The sequence below is a fragment of the Limanda limanda genome, chromosome 8, assembly GCF_963576545.1.
Source record: "Limanda limanda chromosome 8, fLimLim1.1, whole genome shotgun sequence".
Lineage (NCBI taxonomy): Eukaryota > Metazoa > Chordata > Actinopteri > Pleuronectiformes > Pleuronectidae > Limanda > Limanda limanda.
Window position 1 is genome coordinate 1744524 of NC_083643.1, and position 21098 is coordinate 1765621.

The 21098-nt window shown below is 42.4% G+C and overlaps 2 protein-coding genes across 3 annotated transcripts; one reads left to right on the top strand and one right to left on the bottom strand.

Annotated features, from left to right (window-relative positions):
* The first annotated feature begins 2484 nt into the window (after positions 1 to 2484).
* LOC133009013 (alpha-tectorin-like) lies at positions 2485 to 8974 on the top strand. The gene is made up of 14 exons (XM_061076413.1): positions 2485 to 2741; positions 3616 to 3677; positions 4411 to 4445; positions 4537 to 4707; positions 5083 to 5239; positions 5696 to 5783; positions 5870 to 5932; positions 6483 to 6690; positions 6949 to 7069; positions 7501 to 7688; positions 7785 to 7939; positions 8015 to 8260; positions 8605 to 8767; positions 8882 to 8974. Exons 1-14 carry the CDS (start codon positions 2485 to 2487, stop codon positions 8972 to 8974), a joined length of 2007 nt encoding a protein of 668 aa, XP_060932396.1.
* Positions 8975 to 11199: 2225 nt separating this feature from the next.
* ces3 (carboxylesterase 3) lies at positions 11200 to 18410 on the bottom strand. 2 transcript variants are annotated; one of them, XM_061077324.1, is made up of 13 exons: positions 18321 to 18410; positions 17397 to 17598; positions 17172 to 17310; positions 16588 to 16721; positions 16363 to 16516; positions 15866 to 15970; positions 15127 to 15228; positions 14417 to 14557; positions 14255 to 14335; positions 13245 to 13386; positions 12904 to 13053; positions 12702 to 12774; positions 11200 to 11595 (listed from the first exon to the last, which is right to left on the bottom strand). In XM_061077324.1, the coding sequence occupies exons 1-13, from the start codon at positions 18370 to 18372 to the stop codon at positions 11400 to 11402; spliced, it is 1671 nt and encodes a 556-aa protein (XP_060933307.1). In that variant the 5' UTR covers positions 18373 to 18410; the 3' UTR covers positions 11200 to 11399. The 2 variants fall into 2 exon arrangements, with proteins under 2 accessions (XP_060933307.1, XP_060933308.1); XM_061077325.1 differs by having other exon boundaries at positions 17397 to 17595; positions 18321 to 18403.
* Positions 18411 to 21098: the final 2688 nt, after the last annotated feature.

Here is a 21098-nt window from a genome sequence, read left to right on the forward strand (position 1 = left end):
CCGTTTGACATGGTATAAAAAATGTTCCTGGAACAACAGAAGAATCACATCACACAGTTTGTGTTGGATTTTGTATTATTACAAAAGCAACCTTGTGCTATAAAAATGTTAATTCAGATGATTTAGTCAGAGTTCATATTTGTATGTCTCTAATTATCTGGATCGTCTTTCCGGCGTCTCTCCTGGTCCTGTCATAGCACTGACATACTGTATGTCAGGGGTCTTCAACTAAAATTGCAAGAGGTCCAGACATCAACTAGTTGGACGTGCTCGCTTTTTAAAAAACCGTTGTGCAAGAAACACAAAAAGCATCCAGAAGCTGAAATGATGAATTGATCTGGTCTGGAATGTAACAGGACAAGAAAGAGATTGACGGCCTTGTTGTTCAGGGTTGTCACTTCAGATTTAGCTCCAGGGAAGAAGACAGAGGGATGACAGGTTCAGGTTTGTCCAACCAATCACAAAGTGCAAAAAGTTACCTCTTTGCATAACATCACACAAACACACACATGCACACACGCACATAAACTCAAGGATGTATGCAAATCCTGACACGTGACATGTGTTGGTAGGTCTCCATGTGTGTGTCAGGGATGTGAACTGTGTTTTTTATTCAGGAGCATCCTTAGGAGAACGAGGTCTACCCGGCCCACGAAGACCACCTCCGCCAAGTAGTTGGACACAACAAGAAAGTTGTCTTTTTCAGCTTGTGTGTTTTAGCATGTGAGGAGTTTGCTGTTCGGTGGAGTTGATTGGACGTTACCTCTTGGAAAAGCGGTTCATCGATGAAGCTCAATGAATCCTGGGAGAGGTTGGCCGGGGGGGGGGTCCACAGGTTGGACCCTTTGCTTCTCTGGGATCAGAGGACGCAGGTGTTGCAGCCTTTGAAATGGGACAGTCTGGTTCCACCGCTGTGACTCAACCAGTCTTCAAATGGACACTTTTTAATAATTAATTAATTTGTTATTATGCTAAATTCTCTGTACTTTTGTGTTGTGTTTGAAAACTCAATAAACATATTGTTGAAGAAAAATGAAATGAAGAGGAACGACACATCTCAACTTCCTCCTGCTGATATGCACACGCACTCCACCGATTACGAGACAATCTCATCCGTCCGTGACTAAGATGGCAGCGTTTGTTTGCAAGATGTTTTAGGGGGATGTTTGTAGGAGGAAGTGGAGAAACGTTTTTACAGTGGTGTGGATACATTTCTATTGTAAACTGCTCAGATTGGTCTGTAAACACTTTAATATCTATTCCACGTATAGTCCGAGTGTCTTTAAAGGCCAGAAAGGTTATTTCAGACATTTGAATTGTCATTAAAGAAGAAGTTTGCGCTGTCTGGAGTTTGCATGTTCTCTAAGTCTCAGGTGCTTTTCTGTCCCCAGAATCAAACCTAAACAGGGAGAAGCAGAGATCATCGTTCAAATCAAAGCTGAAGACTTTACTGCGTTTGCCACAAACTTTTGTTAAATCCACTTATTACCCCTTTCTTGATGCTGTTCACAGAAAGCACTTTGACTTGTCCTGTTAATGATAGATCAACTTTATTATTTATACAGCAGGTGTCACCAACTGTGGGACTCCGTCCAAATCCGGACCGCGACTCTCCATTAATCCAACATCATAAAGGCCAAATACCGTTCAAGAAGGACATTCTCTTACATGTACATTCCTTTTTGAGAACAACCCCGAGGCATCCAGTTCCACCTGATGCACTTTACGTTTGTCTTTGAGTATGTGTCATCTTGGATTGTTAAAAGGAATGTGGGCCTATATGCACATTCAAAGACAGAATGTTTATTGCACTTTGTTTCATGTTTGACTAGAATAGGTGTTGTATGTATGCCAGTTGTGTTTGATTTTGTATTATTACAAAAGCAACCTTGTGCTATAAAAATGTTAATTCAGATGATTTAGTCAGAGTTCACATTTATATGTCTCTAATTATCCGGATCCCAGAAGGGGAGGAGGGTTGATGTCTGGACCTCTTGCAGTTTTAGTTGAAGACCCCTGTTATACAGTATGTCAGTGCTGTGACAGGACCCCCCCCCCCACACACACACATGACCATTAAAGGAGGAGCAGTATGGATGAAGGGTGTTTTTTGGACTGGTTGGTACGGTGGTGCAGTGGTTGTTGTATTTAATCATGTTATAGTTGTTCTCTGGGTTCCGCCGACTCTTTAAAGACACTCAGAATATACGTGGAATAAATATTAAAATGTTTACAGACCAATCTGGGTCGTTTACAATAGAAATGTATCCACAACACTGTATAAACGTGTAGTTTGAATCATAATACTGTTTGAATACATAGTTGAATCATATTACTGATGAATAGCTGGAGCACATTAAGTCTCTGTGCTCCTTCAGGAGGAATGTGATCGAGGGCGTTGATGAGCTTGACACCTGACCTCTGTCAGCTTGTCATCGCAGTCTCTGTGACTCTCAGTTAATTACACAGTGTCCGGAGGCCGGAATGTTCCGTGACAGAAACCAGTTCCGTGACAGAAACCAGTTTGGTCACAAGGACCAGAACGAGAACGTGTTGACGGGACTGAGGATAAAAGAAGGGGACAGAGACAGTGTCAGACAGAGACCTGAGTCGTCCACACAGAGGGACGACGGAGCCACACAGAGGGTCGACAGAGCCACACAGAGGGTCGACAGAGCCAATCGGTCCGAAGGTGAAACGTCTCCTCAACACAAAGCTGCTGCACTTCAGTTCCTACCACGGTAAGAAACACCTGGAAACTTCTCCTGCTGTCAGTTTATATGAGTAACAATGACTTTTAAGACATGATACTTTTTATATTTACACATTTCTTCTAAAGATTTTTGGAATATAAATAAATAATTATATTTAATAATGACAATAATAATAACGTTATTTGTGAAGCAGTGTTCCTGGTCTGTTTGTATATTTTAATCTTTAATCTTTCAGAATATGTGATATTTGCACATCTGACGATAAAAACATTTGAATATAAAGGTAACTCACATCTTGTGCTTTTGTTTTCGGTCAAGTGAGAAACGCTGAAGCTACGAGGTTCATTCACGTTTGGATCGTTTTTGTTGTTTTAAAAAAAATTGAAATATGCATATATTTATATATTTTTTCGATGGTCCCATAGATTGTGTTAACAGTGTTAATGTCAATTAGTTGGAGGCTCGATGGCTTAATGTTTGGTTCCCATGTGAGTTGTTCCCCTCTCGGTCTCTCCGACTGAATTCATCCAATAAAGAAGTTGAAAATCACTAGAAATGTACAAATGCAAACGTGATGAATTTAGTGTGAATGTACCAGTTGAGAATGGAACAAGGGAAAGTGACGGCCGATAAGCAGTTAAATGTTAGACCGCTGTTGTGATGCGAAAGATCATTAAAGCAGTGACTGGATTTACTTCACAGTGGAAGAGCGTCTATCGCCTCAGGAGCTGTCAGGTGAAACATTTCAAGGATTTCAAAAATGCTTTTATTCATGATTTGGGGGAAGAGGAGAAAATGAAAAACATCACAATTTAAATACGTCCATTTTATACTTTTGCACAGTTTTCAGTTTGGAAAAAGTGTAACGGAGACTTTACAAGTGTGTGTAACTGTGTTTCAGATCCCGATCGGCCGCCAGCATGTTCAACATATTATTCCTGGCTGCACTCAGTGTGCTCGCAGGTGAGAGGTTACACAACTCACACACACAACCACTCACTTTATTCACACTGAAAAGATGTCGTTAGTAAGTCTCTTGCAGATGAAAAGGGTTATGTGATGTTCTACCAGAATTAATATTAAAATCATTTTCATTTAGAGGATCCTAAAATCCCCAATTAAATAAGAAACCTCCTGAAGAACTTGTAAAGGACGACAACCCGGAAGCAGCTGGAGGACTGGGAGAACTTCCTCAGTGACTGATACAGATGTGTTTGAATTCAAAGGGCCAATGAGCGCTGGACACGCTGAGAAGGTTTTAGTACCTTTAGCTGTTCGGTTGAGTTGAAGTGTGACAGTAAAGCATTTGGCGTCTCCTCACTTGCCGACGCCATAACCTCCATGAAAGGGGTTTGTCAATGAGGCGCAATGAATCCTGGGATAAGTTGGGCTATAGGATGCATCCGGCCTTTGGCTGCTTTGATTCTCCAGGATGAAATGACGCATTTGAAATAGCTAACCAATTACAAAGTCTATTTGCGCCACTGTGGCGCATTCAGCTTTCAAATGGAAGCTCTGAAGGACGCAGCCTCTGAATTGAAACACATCTTTCAAAAAGAGTAATGTAGCTACAAGAGGTCAGACCTTTACTTTGAAAATATGACCTCTTCTTTTATTTTTCTTAAATCATAAAACAAAAAATAAACCTCGACAAATTGACTCGTGAGATCTAAGTTTACTCTTAATGTAACAACAGATCCAACCAAAAACCACGTGTCTCAATATCTTCAGGTACGGCAGCGACACAGGTCCCGGTGCCCTTTAACTTCACCGTGTGCACCGTGATCGGCTCCACGGGTTTGGTTTCGCTGGGCGGGTCCAGGCTGTCCCGGACCGCTGTGGCTACACTCTGTTCAAGTCCACATCCATCCCCGGCTTCGAGGTGTTGGGCGTCTTCCAGGAGAGACGCCGGAAAGACGTCAGCTTTTTGAAACGTGTGATCCTGCAGCTGGCGGGAGCTCAAATCTCTCTGGAACAAGGGAGTCGAGCTCTGGTGAGTTACGCTGCATAGAACCCGCTGCTGCACAAAGAGCTGTTCATCTGTTTATTCAAAGTTTGGTGAAAGAACCCTAAACTGGAGAATCTGCTGATGTTGCTGTTGTCTTGATCGACAGCCGCCCCAGCCGCCGCTGATACAGAGCGCTAGAGTTAATTAATTTAATATTCAATCATGTGACTGAATTGGACATAAGATGAACGGTTCTCTAGATAAGCGAGAGATTTCTGGAATCAGTAGACAGATGATTGTGATGCTTGTTTCTTTCTTTAATAATGAAAACCATGCTTACTATGATAAAAGTTCAAATTGGATTCAACATTTTGCACCTGGTCTTTTTTTCTGCCTCGTTGCTCCGCTGCTGTGACGAAGGTCGACACCAGAGAGCTCAGACTCAACACCACAGCGACGGTGGTCCGTGGGTGGGAGCTCACCAAGGACCAGACTGGAGTGACGGCTAAGATGTCAGCCTCCAACTTCACAGTTTCTGTCCACTTCGATGGCTCCATCTCTCACATCCACTTGACAGGTACAATTTTAAATCCTTGATTCTTATTAATTAGGCTGAAGGTGCCATGTTGGGGGTGAAGTATGGAGTCAAATTCATCTGTGCTGATCAGGCACCACAAACCCAACGAGAATCATATTTGTATGACACGTATGTACTTTGATTGAATCTGTGGAACAAATAAAATGGCGTCATCTGCATAAAAGTGGACAAGAAGTGCTGATTGATGTGTTTATTTGATCACAACCACCATCTGCCATGTTTCTTGTAACTATTCTTTGTTAATAACTGAGTCGCACGCAAAACACAAGGCTATTAAATGGTACATATCAAATGTTTAAGTTGATCTAATATTAGAAGCTAATGCAAGAATCATTACGTTCGATATAGATCTGCTCGTCACTATTTGAAGCCTTTGTTTTGCTCCACTTGCAAAGTTCATTGATCCGTCACGTTTTCCTTTCTGAAACTGGTCAGGGCCAAATGGACACGACGCACACGGGTTGTGTGGAAACTCCAGTCGCACTGTGAGTGACGAGAAAGACTCCACACACAGTGTCAGCGGGTGAGACCTCCAACACAACGTCCAACACCAGCCAAGTTGTAGCTCAGATAAAATGAACTGATCTGACGTTGCTTATTGCCCCACAGCTGTGACACGCAGTATAACGAGGCTGCGGACCCGACTATCAACTGCAGCACCTCAACTGACTGGTAAACGCAAACTGAACCAAGTTGTACTGAATCCTGGAATTAGACAAACTGGAGGTTTCTCTATCCATAACGTCGTGAAAACAAGAGCATTGTATTAGCATTAGCAGTATTTTAGCTTGAATGCAAGTTACTACACTAACTCTACCTGCAGTTAACCAGTTAGCTCCACCTTCGTGTGTGTATCCTCACCGGTTTTGCAGAACATTTCCAGAACAGCTCACTTTAATTCAGATTTTCTAGATTGATGAGATGAAAGACAGGTGGGTTGATTTTAGAAAGAGCCACATTGATCAAGATCTGAGGAACCTGTCTCTGAAGAGAAGGTTTACATTTCCACCAGGAAGTTCTACCAACTGTCATCGGAGACAAACGGGATAGATGTTTGTCTTGTGCCATAGGAACGGTCTAAATTATTAATGGGAGTCTTATTTGATTTTAAATTTGTAATATTGACTGATTGTATTTGCCTCTGTCCTGTCATATTTGATCTTGTTTTAACTTTTAAAGCCATTTGTAACTTTATTCTTTCTCCTCTGCCTCACTGGAACAGGTGTAACCTCCTGAAGCAGGCTCCCTTTACTGCCTGCAACATGCAACATGACCCAGAACCCTTCATTGCTGCCTGCACACAAACGCTGTGTAAATACCCTGGAGGGGATGGTCTCAAGTGCCAGTTCCTGGAGGCGTACGCCAGAGCCTGCAGTCTCTCCAACATCACAGTGGAGGAATGGAAGTCAGAGACCCAATGCTGTAAGGCTGTGACTCAGTATCTTCTGTTGTATGCTTTAAAATAAGACGATTTATCTCTACTTCAACATAAAGACAGGGTCCAGTTTCCAGTTGCAGATTTCAGCACTGAAACTGAAACATTACACGTTACAGGCCTGCTTGGTTGAATCAGAATCAAATTCATTCACTCACATGTACTGACATTTTCTTGTGAACCTTCTGGGAGACTGATCATTGTCTGAGATCAACACTTGTATCTGTGTGTGTTTGCAGCTGCTTCCTACCAGGGCTTCTGTCAGGACACGTTCTGCAGTGAGCACGAGTTCTGTGGGCAGAAGAACCACGGGGGAACCGGCTGCGTCTGCCGGGCCATGTTCGCCTCCAAGTACAACTCAACCGACTCCTTTGGTGAGTCGGCTTTGACTCAACAGAGTCACAGCTCTTTTTATCATTTGTCTCAGATTTATGGAATAACTGGAATATCCATAGGCCTCACTTTAGGAATTAGAGGATCTGAATAGATGATGTGTCACCTGTCGTGGTCAGAAACCTCTTGATGAGGCCCTTTGTGTTCCATTGGCTTGCATGTTCAATTCCTTTGGCCCAATGAAGAGATTTGGCCCCAAATAATGCCAAACATGACATAAATATAAATGTTAACAATCTTTTTCGTGCATGTAATAACATTAAGAAGTTATGCTAAAGAGACATGATATAATCTCTGGAAAGTGCCTGTTTGTCAGCCCCTGAAAAGATGTTCTTCAACGTTGAATTAACATCTGCATGTTCCTGCTTCCTGCTATTTGGACAAAAGCTAACTGATCTTTATATGATGTCAGGAGAGCCAATGGTCTGCGAGCAGAACGCTGCTAAGCTGACTATGGCTAAATGTCTCTTGGAGGACAAAGGCATCGACTTCTCTGTCTTGCATCTCAATGACGAGGCCTGCAAAGGTGAAATGGACAATGAGACCCACATGGTGACGTTTGGCTTCGACAGGAAGAAAACCTGTGGAACAGTGATCCTGGTGGGAACCTCTCAGGAGAACAGTTAGTAACTTCTGCAGCCTTAAATGTTTAAATGAAGGTGCAGTAACAATGTTTGCTTCCGTGTGTCCCTACAGGCAAACAACAGCCAAATCCTCTACAAGAACACCATCGTGAACCGGAACAGCTCCATGTACGGCGTTATCAACCGTCAGGACTCGGTTCATCTCGACTTCTCGTGTCTCTACGATCAGCCGGACATCAGGACCTTTACCTTCACACTCAAAGACAGGTGAGAACCCAAACCTGAGCTTAACGTACTTTTTAAGAGAGGAAGACTGAACTGAACTCTGTCTTTGCCTTCCAGCTCCGTCACCCAGCAGATTACTTCTGGTAGATGGATTTACAATCTCACCATGACGGCCTACAAGGACCCTAACACCAAGGAAGCCTTGCAACAACGTACTGAAATGCAACTGAACGGGCAGCTGTGGGTGGAGCTGAACGCGGATGGGCTGGATGACAAAATGGTTGCTGTGGTGACGGACTCCTGCTGGGCGACCGACCAGCCCAGCCCGAACGGAAGCCTGAGATATGACCTCATCATCAAAGGGTGAGATCACAGCCTGCATGACGATACGTCTCCGTTTCCTCCCACTGTGCAAACATGAAGCCGAAAATATCCCAGATCCCAGAGATAGTGGAGCGGTATCAAGGTCTCACTGATACATGAGCTCCACCAATCAGGACCCAGCCTGAGAGGAAACTGACCCGGTCTCACCCGGACCCGACAGAGATGCTGTTCTTCAGCACAATGTTTGACCTGATCCAGATAGTTTGACCTCACTTTTTCAGAGCTTTCATGTCATCTCTCTTTAAATCGTCTACGGCTGAGACACACAAAGATGCTCGTGGGGATCATACCCTTCATGTCTGCTCTTCTGTCTGTTTGAGTAGCTGCCCTAACCCTGCTGACTCCACGGTGAAGGTGAAGAACAACGGACAGGGAACATCCAACCGTTTCTCCTTCAACACGTTCCAGTTCTCTGGCCAGGATGGTGAGGTCTTCTTGCACTGCAGAGTGAAGCTGTGTGTCAAGAAGGGTAACAACTGCATTCCGGTAGGTCGACTGCTCCTGACTAGATCATATCAAGTTATATGAAGTTGTATGAGTAGATATTTTGTATTTTTGTATCACCCCTAAAACTGAACTTCTGTCATTTGATTTCCTCAGACATGTGGCCCGGGTGCGAGAAGACGCAGGTCCATCATCTCAAAGTATGAGGATGAAAACCCTGCCTTCATCAAACTGGCCTGGACCTATTGAGTAAGTTCTATTCCCCTGCAGACGGATGAAGGGGGGGGTGTCACCCTTATGCTGAGATAGAAACAAATTGTATCCATATTTTAAATTTCGCATCGCATTTTATAGAAGATACATCTGTATAATTTCAAGATCAGTGGCTGACCATAACTTGGGTTTGGTTATTTTCTCAGGTTTCCATGGAGACTAGGAACGACCGAAGCTCAGGAAGAGTCATCGATCTTTCTACAGATCTATAACGGAACTTATACATGATCAACCTGACGTCAAAGCCGATCCTCTCTAAGCTTTGAATACGTTGGGTCTTGATTTGGGGGTTTCTGGGTTGTCTTTTCCTGTCGGGGAGTAAATGATTTTCTGCAGCAGAGTTATGGAATATATCCTCAGTTGAATGTGTGAGCGGGCTTCCTTAGTGCTCTACAGACTATACAGACTATGAAGAGTGGGCTATAAGGTTTTATATAGATGTGATGGTGACAGCGCCACCATGTGGGTTAGAGTTAGAGTCGATCCTCCTGTAGAGCTTTGGTATGATTTTGAAATCCAAGAAGAACTTCAACCTGGTTAGAATAAAAGTCAGGTTCATTTACCTTTATTATGAAAGTGTATAATCAATAAAAAGCATCAGTGGAATATAATGAGTTGTGTTTTTCTGTTATGTTGTCATCACTTTCCATTGGTTGTGTGTCCATTTGTGAGGAGGCTGGTGCTACTACAATGACCCGGTCAAAACTACTCAATAGATCAAGAGAGAACTCGTAACATTTTGGTGTGGATACAGTAATTTTCTTTAACATTACCACATAGCAAAATAGTTTTGTCTCAGATTTGACCTACGTCCCACGCACCCCACATGGGCCACAAGTGAACCATGAAAATACTGCAGGTCAACGTAATGTGGCCCCAAGTATTTGTATATTTTGTTCGACCAGAAGAGGCCAACATCCGTACGATATCTGGGTTGCGTGCTTTTGAAATGTTCAAAGCTTGACAATTCATGGATTTTGATGAAAAGAATTTGAATCTAGAAGATTTAAATGCAGGTCCGTGGGAACTGTTGGACCTCGGTGGAGGAATGAACTTTAGTGACATGTTAGCTATTGGTGATAGGACAATGCACAGTGGAGTTATGACAACATCTTCTCCTTTGGCGAAGGATGAACCTTCGCCGTACCTCAATGTTAACACGGTTTGAGAAATGTCCCAATTCTGAGAGAGAGAAAGAGAGAGAGAGAGACACGTCACCGTTGAAAGACATAAAGATTCCTTTGATCTTTGACCACTGTCACTGCAGGAGTGGAGTTGTTTGTTTACGGCTCAGCATCAAAGGATTCATGGTCCATGTATGTTCGCGATACAGAACACCGTGTTTTAATGGCGTGTAATCGAACTTTGACGCTACGCCACGGTCACACCATGTGACGAAAAGTCGGTCTTTTAATAACTTTGTATCTCCATCTTGTTGTGATTACACTCATCTCAATTTGAAGTTGATCCGATGAAAGCCCTGGTACAAGTACCTCAAAGTAAAAATGTGAAATATGGCCAAAATGGCCACTAATGCAAAATAGCAGGCTTCCTGTTGTGTTTTTCAAATTGCACCTGTAGACATTTTTGTTTGTCATGATACACATGTGTATAGATTGGTGAGATCGGTCAATGTGAACATGTTCCGGGGGTCTCGGGGGGCACCGTTGAGCCATTTTGACCTGCCCATTGAAAACTCCCTCCAAAATGCGTACATTTTCACCACTTTCTAATTTTCTGCAAATTTTGGTAAGAATTTGAGCATGTAAAAGCCCTCAAAAAGCCAATTTATTTGCCTGAATAATAACAATCCTTACAATTTCAATAGGGCCTCACCTGTCAGTGCTCGGGCCCTAATAAATGTTTTACCTCCATCAAGGAGGTCATGATTTTTATTACTGTTTGTCTGTTTATTCGCAGGTTGAAGAACATTTTATTGAGCAAATTTCCACAAAACTTGGTGAAAGAACAACATTTTTAAACCACTTTCCTTATAATTGTGAGTTGGGACGTTCTTTTCACTCATTCCTCACAGAATAATTCATCAGGCATATTTAACGGACTGATATTCACAAGTGTCCAGATCTCATTGACATTCTAGTTTATTTAAAATCTTTTGTATTTGCATTGTATGTTCGTTTGTGTCTTAAAGCTTAAAAAACTGCGCACGGCTTCAAACAGAGATTCTAATAAGAGACAAGTTTTTCTGTTTTTGCAGTGAAAGTATTTCCTTTAATTAATTAGTTCATGAAACAAGACAAACACGCGGAGTTGAGACTTGGAAAATAAGCCTCCATTCTGAAACAGATATAAGTTGGTTTGAACAGTAACTGGTCCGATACCAGTTGAGGAGGAGGCAGAAAAATAAAAACCAAACAAACAACGCAGTAGCTTCCAGACGTCAGTTTCCAGGTGCGGCTGCTGCTGCTGCTGCTGCTGCTGCCTGTTCCAGCTTCTGACGGAGGCCGACGGTGAAGAAGTGGACTCTGTCCTCCTTCAGTTTCTGTCTCACAGTCTGTGTGACGCCCAGCTCCATGTACTCCTGCTTCTGTCTGGAATACTGAGGCCAACTGACCAGACCCGGACCGTCCGGAGAGCTGAGGAGGGAACGACCCAGGAACAGACATGAAGGCAAAGTCTTTATACTCACTGCCAGCGTCCAACCATTAATTCAAACTTCTATCTATTGTCTTTTTTCACTTAAAATGCTTATTTTTCCATTTTCAAGAGAAGAAGAAACAATCTGACTTGTAAAGCTGCTAAATTCATCACAGTTTAGTGAGTTTATTAAATCTTTTTAATTAGTGAAGCAGTTAAGTTGGGATTTACATCCAAGTCCGTCCAGATAATATATTTATTTGATTTAAGGGGTAAATGGAGTTTACAAGAACAGAAGTTGGTCTTTTCCAGCGACTGCGACACAGCGGCTGTGACTATTCTCATTGGGCAACTGCCACGGCCAATCAAATCTCCGCGGAAAAATGTCTCAACAAATAAAATCTCAAATTGTTATTCTGGAGATGGAGATTACACTACATTACATTTCAGTTAGCTGACGCTTTTATCCAAAGCGACTTACAATAAGTGCATCAACCCCGAGGGTACAGACCCAGGAAAGCAAGAATCAAGGAAGTACAATTTCTTCAAAATAAAGCAAAACTACAAAGTGCTATAAGTAAGTGCCATTTAAGTGCTACTAAATTGTTAGTTTAGAAAATTATTAGTATTTTTATTCAAGGTATAGTCGGAAGATGTATGTTTTTAGTTTGCTGCGGAAGATGTGTAAACTTTCTGATGTCCGGATGTCGATGGGGAGCTCATTCCACCATTTAGGAGCCTTTCAGGAGATGATGTACTGGACTAATTTTCAAAAGTTTCTTTAAGTACCATTCATTTGGAAAAATACTGGAATTCTACTTTAAAAAAAATGTCAGAGCAACCATGACCTTTGCCCTTTGAACAGAACAATCCACTCAGTTCATCCTTTAGTTCAATTCTTGAGATATCGTGTTCAAAGGAATGAGACGCTGGACTGACGAGAGCTTGAAAACCTCTGGACACTGTGGAAGTGATGAGGGACGAACAAAACAATAAAGTTCTGCTAATAAAACCAAAACACTGAGTCAGATGTTTCTCTGATGTTCATATCAAAATCTTGATGAGTGCAGTTTTTATTTTATGGCTGTCCTCAGTGCTTACTCACCCATTACGGGCAAAGTTGGCCCAGTACGACATCATGGTCCGACACAGTCCTTCATCATCTTTGGTGAAGTTGGCTGAAGATGGGATAGAAGGAGTTTGATCAGAAACCAGAACTAAATCACCTTAAATAACCTTCAGTTATTCCCACTCAACCCAGAGGTTTGAGGATATGAATGACATATGAATTAATATATTTCACCAACCTCCGATTTTGATATGTCCATTCCAGAAACATGCACCGAACATGAAGACGACGTCATCTGCGTGATCGGACTTCACAAAGTGGGGTCTGGTGTGTTGGTAAATCTCCGCTTGGTGCACAAACTCGTACATGTAAACTGGAATCCCTGCATCTGTGGCCCCAAGGAGACAAAACACAAGAGGTCACTTGACCTTCGACCTTCCACCTTCCACCAACAACATCACATCATCCTGGAGTCAATCGGACACTTTGAACCAGTTTCTTTTGGGGAATGATTCAGTAAAACTGTTCTGTTTGTGATTTCTGTGCCGTGACGCGGTGCTGGTGCCTTGCTCCACTGACCCACGTGGTAACCGGCCACCTTGATGACCGGCATCATCATGAGCAGGTCTCCCATGACCTCAGTGAACCCGTCTCTGATGTCCTCTGGTGTTTTGGCGTCTTTCAGGTATTCGTCTGCGATGATGCTGTTGGCAGCGGCGGCCTGGAACAGGGAGGAAGGTCGGACCATCAGACCCAACTGGTTTCTACGGGAAGATCATAGACTGTGATAAAAGATGGACGACCAGACGACCCCTCAAAAATGAAGCCAAACGCGTTTTGATCGCCCCCTGGTGGCCGGCTGCAGTATAGGTCTTCAACACTGCCTCATCCATGTTAGCATATTGGACAGGAACCAAACTAAAAAAATCTAAGTAGACGTTGAATAAACGTTTGTCAAAGATGGTTTCTATTGGTCGTTTTAAGATTGAAAAACGGGCTGAGACTGACTCATGATTGGTTGACCATGTGTATTGGTGAGATGTTGACACCTTGGCTCCACCCCCCACATCCCTGCTGCAAAGACCCTGACTCCAAATCATGTAAACAAATAAAAGATGGCTGCGCACGTATCCCAGATATTTTGGCTTCATTTCTGTACAATGGGAGGAAGTGGAGATGCGTCATTCATCTTTATTTACTATCATAGATAGAGAGATAGATAGATAGCCACCAGGGGGCGATCTGGATGTTTTGGCTTCACTTTAAGGAGCCGTCATGTCGGTCTATGATTTCAACCTTTCGCATTAATATCAAATCAACTGTTTTTAATTTGATTGTTCTAGTTTTGTATGAGAGATGAACAGAGTATTTTCAACCGAATTAAATGTTTGTAATTGATCATGGATTGAATATTTGAATCTAGTGTTGATCGATCAACCTTCATCATCATCATCATCATCATCATCATCATCATCATCATCATCATCATCATCATCATCATCATCATCATCATCATCATCATCATCATCATCATCATCATCATCATCATCATCATCATCATCATCATCATCATCATCACGACAGCTCACCCCTGCAGGATAGAACATGTTCATCACTGCCAGCACAGACTCTCTGTTCATCCCGTTCTCCCAGCCAGGGGGCGCAAAGCTCTGTTGAGTCAAAGTGAGACACAAGTAAAGAAACGACCACAGGGGGGGGGGGGCCATGTGTCTGGAGGTTTGGACTGAGACCTGAGGCAGCAACCATCCAAACTCGTGGTTGGTGATTCCCATCATCGCTGGAACCTTCATCACTTCCTTCCTCTTGAGAAGCTCCTCTGGTTCGTCAGGGAGGAAGTCTCCGTCCACCACCCCCCCCAGGTAGCTCGTCATCTAAACACACAACACTCTGCATATGAGGATGAGACCAAGCGGCCTCAGAGAGCACTTTATTAGGAACACCTGACTATTCCTCCAATCAGCCACTCCCATCAAATAATGCAGATGCAGGTTTCTGAAGGTGCTGACCTACTGGAAACAGGTCGAGTAGTTTTGATTTATTCCCACAACCTCTTCTTTGTGGAGTTATTTGTTTTCAGAGCAATGGAAGGACCTGCCCTGTGGAACTGTGACGTTCCTAATAAAGGGAGCATGTGCCGGCTGAAGGTGTTCACAGGCTGCCATCTTGTGGCAAACATCAGGCTTCACTCTTCAAATTCACACTGAGCCTAAAGAGAGTTTCCTGTTTCCTTGTTCCTCTTGTGATGAGAGAGAACAAACTCCAGAACCTCGTCGTGTTTACTCAACGTTTCTCTGCAGAACTAAACTGAACAACTTGACACAACGTGCACTGTGCAACACAACAGGATCCAGGAAACGTCAAGCACAACAGAAAACATGTTAGAATTTAAACCATAAGCGGGTGTGAAGCTCCTGCTTGTTCCTCTGTGCAGCGGCTTCACCTGTTCTGTTGCCCTGAGCAGCTGCTCTGTGGATTTCCCTCTCATGCACCGGACCAGTTCCTCTGTGCTGCTGTGGTCACATCCACTCAGGTCGGCAGCCATCTGACAAAACAACAAAGAGATGAACTATTAATGAGTTTGGAGCTTTTATTTATTTGATTTGACCACCTGTCATTGTTTTAATTTGAATCGTCATCCATTCTAACATGTTATTATTTCATCTTGATCCTTTTTGCTTCTTAGCGGTTTGATTTGAGTTCTAACGAGCTCGTTCCCTCCGTCCACAGGTCGATAAAGTCTTAATCCTCCGTTTGAACTCTGGCAGCAGAACATTCCTGTCATTCCTCACAGTTCACTCTGCTCCCACGTTCACTTTCTGCTCCTGACAGATCAGCCTGAGTTACCGGAAAGGTTTTAATGAGCAGATTTACAGATTTAACGAAGCAGTGACTGGTTCGGTTTCCTCAACCTTGATATCAAATCACAGTTTCTACTGGAACTCGACTGATATCAGCGCTGCTCATGTTTCACACACACGTCAGTACCAGTGTTTATGTTTATCCTTTATGTATGTTTGAAAGAGGTTAGAATTGTATTTCATTCTCGTCTCATTAAATTAAAACTTTATTCTTGTGATATTTAGACTTTATTCAGCAGCGTCTGTCTCTGAGCAGCTCCGCTCCTCTGACTTGTTATTGCAGATGAATTCTTCTTCTGCTCAGTTTACATGTTACTGTACCTTAGCGTAACCCAAGGCGTGGGAGGTGGGGGAGGAGCCGAGTGTTGCGACTCCACTTTGAAAGATCGCCCTCTGAAACAGTCCTTTGGCTTGAGGAGACAGAGTCTGTTCATGAGAAAGATACAGATTATTAAAACTTGATAAATGGACCAGATGTGTCACATGTTGTTTTTCACTGATTCGTTTCTTTGTTAGAAACTCGATCGTATCGTCTCGTTTCCCAAACATTCACTATCAACACAGGAATATCGTTACATAGTTCAGAAACAACTAAAAGGATTCATCTATAAATAAAGAAGGAATGAAACAAAAGTGGAAGCTGTTTTAAGAAAATTAAAACAAAACATGTTTAAATAAATGACGACAGATATTTAAAAGTAACTTTTTCCAATAAGAAAGAGACGGAAATATGAAACATTTTTAAACTTCCTTTGATACAAATAGGTAATTTGGTGGCTAAGGATCCAGAACTTGTTTCAAACAATAAGGGAGGTTACCAGGAGGGAGGCGCTGATGCCTCCTGCAGACTCTCCAGCGACTGTGACCGTCTGAGGATCTCCTCCGAAGGCTTCGATGTTCTCCTTCACCCATCTCAGAGCGGCCAGCTGGTCCAGGAAACCCCAGTTCCCCCGAGCGTGTTCATCCCCGGTGCTGAGGAGCAGGAGAACACTGTGACGTCTGTGGAGCTTCTCACTCTCTGGATCTGCAGGGCCGGGCCTTACCTCAGGAATCCCAGAATGCTGAGGCGATACTGAACGAAAACCGTCACCATGTTTTCATAAGCCGCTAACGGAGCGCCGTCGTAGTGAGAGGCCGCTCCGATGACCAGACCTCCTCCGTGGATCCACACCATCACCTGACACCACAACACACACACAGACACATGCGTTACTGCTGGCTGCAGCACCTCCACCAGGCTCCACATTAAAACTTAAAGTGTGATTCCCCTGTGGATGTAACTACAGCACGATGTCTTAAAGAGACAGGAGCTAAAACCAAGTGTTTGAGACAGAGGCTGAAAAGAGGAGCTGCAGCGATGGACAGTCGGAGGAAGGTCGTGTGTGTTTTCTGAACATTAGAGCAAGAAAAGATTCTACAGTCATAAACTGATTCAAATGATCAACCTGATAATGAGCAGAATGTGTCTCCTTTAGGTTTCAGCTGGTGACGGAGCTGGAGACAATGAAAGATAAAGTGTCCGTTGAGTTAAAAGCACTGAGGGAAACGTAAAGTGATAAGTGTGGGATTGTCAGCTGTGATTCTCAGAGTAAACCCTGGTTAGTTGGAGCTTGCTCTCTTTGCTCACCGGCAGCTTGTCCCCCCTGGTGGCCTCAGCGGGAGTGTACACGTTCAGATACAAGCAGTCCTCCGACAGCCGGGTGGCGCTGTACGTCATCGAGAGGACACGAGACACGTTCACAAACCGCTCTGCGTCCTGGATGCACCTGAGACGAGAGAGAAGACATGTGCATCATCCACGGGAAAGACTCACATCGTAAAATCTGTTAATCCAGGGGTCACCCTCGGTTACATGGGGGGGTGATGAGTGCCGTCTCTCTCCCCCTCCCAGGGCTGTGCATCCTGTGGAGGGGCCAGGCGGAGGGGCCCCACGGGGGGCCGGGCGAAGGGGATTCCCAGGTATTGCTTCACCCGCCTCTCGGAGCCTTTCACCCTCACATAGTCCCCCCTGACTTTGCCATTACTCAGAGAAACCACAAGGTCATCGCTCCCTGCTGAAGATACAAGTGGGTTAAAGGTCAACGCTGGTGCTTATGCAAGGTTACAGTAAACGTACAGTGGATGTTTCATCACCGACAAACTTCCTCCAACACATTCTGAGCCCTCCTATCGTGTGAATCAGGTCTGCAGTGATCTATGCTCTACAACACTGTGTATGCACTGTACTGGCATTCAACAACACAACAAAATAACACAACTGAAAATGCAAAAGTCAATTTGGATGCATTGATTTATTGATGAGCCTGTGCTGGTTTGTTTTTACAGTTCCTGTGCTTCGTGATGAATACTTGTGAATGTTCTCTTTGAGGAAGAAAAGACTTCTGGAGAATCTCCTGACATCCTCCGTGCACTTGCACTCAGACTTCCTGTCGGAGCCATAATTAGATTTAAACTTTAAATGTTGTATTTTTAAATGTAATCAAGTCATTTTTATTACTTAGCTCATCCCTTATTAAACAATGCTTATGTTTGTAGAACAACATAATACCTATTTATGCTCATCCTTTATTGAACATCAGTGAATCAAACTACCTCATAAAATAAATCTGTTTTAAAATCCAAATTTAAAAGCTGAACCATTTGTTCTTTTGGTTTGTGTGAGTTTCTGAAAGGAAACTCGAGTGAAGAGAAACACACTGAACACAATTTTTACTCTGATGAAAGAGCAGCTAGCTTGTTAGCACGCATCACTTTTCAGACGGAGGTGTTTTCTTACCTTGCAGCGTCAGAGCAGGAAGCAGGAAAACAACGAGCAGCTCTGTTCTCATCCTGACGCAGCTCGAAGAAACACTGAGCTACTGTGAACGCTCAGAGAAATAGTCCCCATGTAGTACCTCCCCTCCAGCACACACACACACAGACACACACACACACACACACACACACACACACACACACACACACACACACAGACACACACACACACACACAAGCTCACATACTTTACTTCAAAATCAATTATGAAACGTTACCGTGTCAAGGACATTTTAAGTTTGTATAACATATTTTCATCGTAATTGTTTCAAAAGCAAAAGAACAACAACTACTTTCTGCGTCTCCGTGTGACTTTGGACCTGATGAGTGACATCATCCTCCACAAGTCAGTTTACAACACAACAGGAAACATTACAACATGTGCATGTACGTGAATTAACTCGTTTAAATCAATAACCTCTGCTCTGAACTCTGATGTGCTTGTCTTTGATGGGTCGTCTGATGTCAGATGGTAGTGGTGATGATGATCAACATGATGCTGCTCAGACTTCTCCGCAGACTTGACGTTTAGGTTTGTGCGGACGACAGAAACACATTGTAATTTATTCTCTATTAAACCTTGTATCTCAGACACATCATCAACTGATATAACAACACATTTTGTAAAGTGTAGATTTATTTTTGGTTGTTTGATCAAGTAATCCCGACAGCATGTAATCTATTACTATCTAATCCTACACACACACACACACGTGCACTTTGAACCTTCGAGTCCCACACACCAATCACAAATAACTGTATCACGTCACAACTACAGCTATGTAAATGGTGCGCCCCCCCCCCCCCCCCCCCATTGATTTGACTTCCAATGCAGCAGGACTCTGGACAGAAAATTACACAACCTGCAGTTTGACCAACACAGCTACACACTGCAAACCTTCTAAAGCACCCTGTTTACTTTCTGTTAAATACTATACACATGATTCCATCATCTACACAAAATGGAATCTCATGTTTAATCTGTATGAGATTCAGATTCTAGGGAATAAACAGTTCTGATGAATTTAATTCAATGTGAACCAACTGTGGGAAATGAGCTGCTCACACTTTTGATTTAAAGTGAAGATATCGTTTCATCTGTTTCTCTTCATCAGGTCAGTTTGGTTCATTTCAGACGTGTTTGTTTCTGCTTTGTTTCCAAGTTCAATCTATGTTTTACTCCAAGTTACTGAACCAATAAACACATCTAATCCATTATAACCTGTAACAGCAGCACACAAGTTGCACACTAGGATGCCACCACTGCAGCTCCAGTGTGGAAGTCATCAATAATCTTAACGTAATGAACCAGATCCTCGACCGTCCTCTGCAGAAGTGGCTTTGATGCTGTTTGCCTTTGAGAAACAACATGTTTCATCAGGCAGAACAAACACAGAGAGCTCAGAGGGGGAGCAGCGAGGCCATGTTGTTGTCACATATCCAACCTCGTCCTGCGATGAGTGGGATCCACTCTGTAGTAATGGTCCTTTAACAGGAGGTTTATCTGCAGCATGGACGGGGGGGGGGGCAGCTCCAGGAACGTGTTGTTTCACCGATGTCTCAGAGCAGCCAGCAGGTGAAACACATGTTCTGTTCAGTTCCACCTGAGCGAGGTCCTGACTCCTGACTGCTTCACACAGAGAAGCTCCCATTCAGGTCATGAGTGAAAGTTCCTCCTGCTGAGACGAGTCAAGTTATGGAGCAAAACGTCTACATTTCAAATATTTTGACACCATACCTCAGCACAGCCCCCTAGATAGATGGATAGATAGATAGATAGATAGATAGATAGATAGATAGATAGATAGATAGATAGATAGATAGATAGATAGATAGATAGATAGATAGATAGATAGATAGATAGATAGATAGATAGATAGATAGATAGATAGATAGATAGATAGATAGATAGATAGATAGATAGATAGATAGATAGATAGATAGATAGATAGATAGATAGATAGATAGATAGATAGATAGATAGATAGATAGATAGATAGATAGATAGATAGATGGATAGATAAATAGATAGATAGATAGATGGATAGATAGATAGATAGATAGATAGATAGATAGATAGATAGATAGATAGATAGATAGATAGATAGATAGATAGATAGATAGATAGATAGATAGATAGATAGATAGATAGATAGATAGATAGATAGATAGATAGATAGATAGATAGATAGATAGATAGATAGATAGATAGATAGATTACTTTATTCATCCCCAAAGGGAAATTAAGTCGTCATAGCAGCCGGTATATTTGAATACAATAAAATACAATACAATAGAATAAAATAAAAAATATTGAGGTAGAAAGAATAAAAACAGAAACACAAGATAAATAGGTAGATAAGGTGCAGTGGCAAGATGATGGTAATAGTACTGATGATATGATGGTAATGTTATTGTTAGACAGTATATAAAAATAGTACAGTATATATAGTATATAATATAACATAATATATATATTTATATATGATATAATCATTATACCAATATAATAGCAGTATATAGTAATAATGGCAGCAACAGTATATATAATAATAATAGTAGTAATAATATAATAATAATAATTATAACATGTACACATGTATAAATATGTGTATATAGACTTATATATACAAAGAATATACAGAGAGTATGATATAATATATGATATATAGTAGGGGTATAAATATAAGTATTTGACTATACAATAGGTAATATAATATACTATGAGTGTAAGAATATG

Bases quoted from the DNA above. Each gene is read 5' to 3' on its own strand.
- LOC133009013 (XM_061076413.1), top strand. From the start codon at position 2,485: ATGTTCCGTGACAGAAACCAGTTCCGTGACAGAAACCAGTTTGGTCAC. The intron at 3,678-4,410 runs GTGAGAGGTTAC...ATGTAACAACAG, and splicing joins TGCACTCAGTGTGCTCGCAG to ATCCAACCAAAAACCACGTG. The intron at 5,784-5,869 runs GTGAGACCTCCA...ATTGCCCCACAG, and splicing joins TCCACACACAGTGTCAGCGG to CTGTGACACGCAGTATAACG.
- ces3 (XM_061077324.1), bottom strand. From the start codon at position 18,372: ATGAGAACAGAGCTGCTCGTTGTTTTCCTGCTTCCTGCTCTGACGCTG. The intron at 16,517-16,587 runs GTAAGGCCCGGC...CCTGCTCCTCAG, and splicing joins AGCATTCTGGGATTCCTGAG to CACCGGGGATGAACACGCTC. The intron at 11,596-12,701 runs GTGAGTAAGCAC...TTCCCTCCTCAG, and splicing joins GCCAACTTTGCCCGTAATGG to CTCTCCGGACGGTCCGGGTC.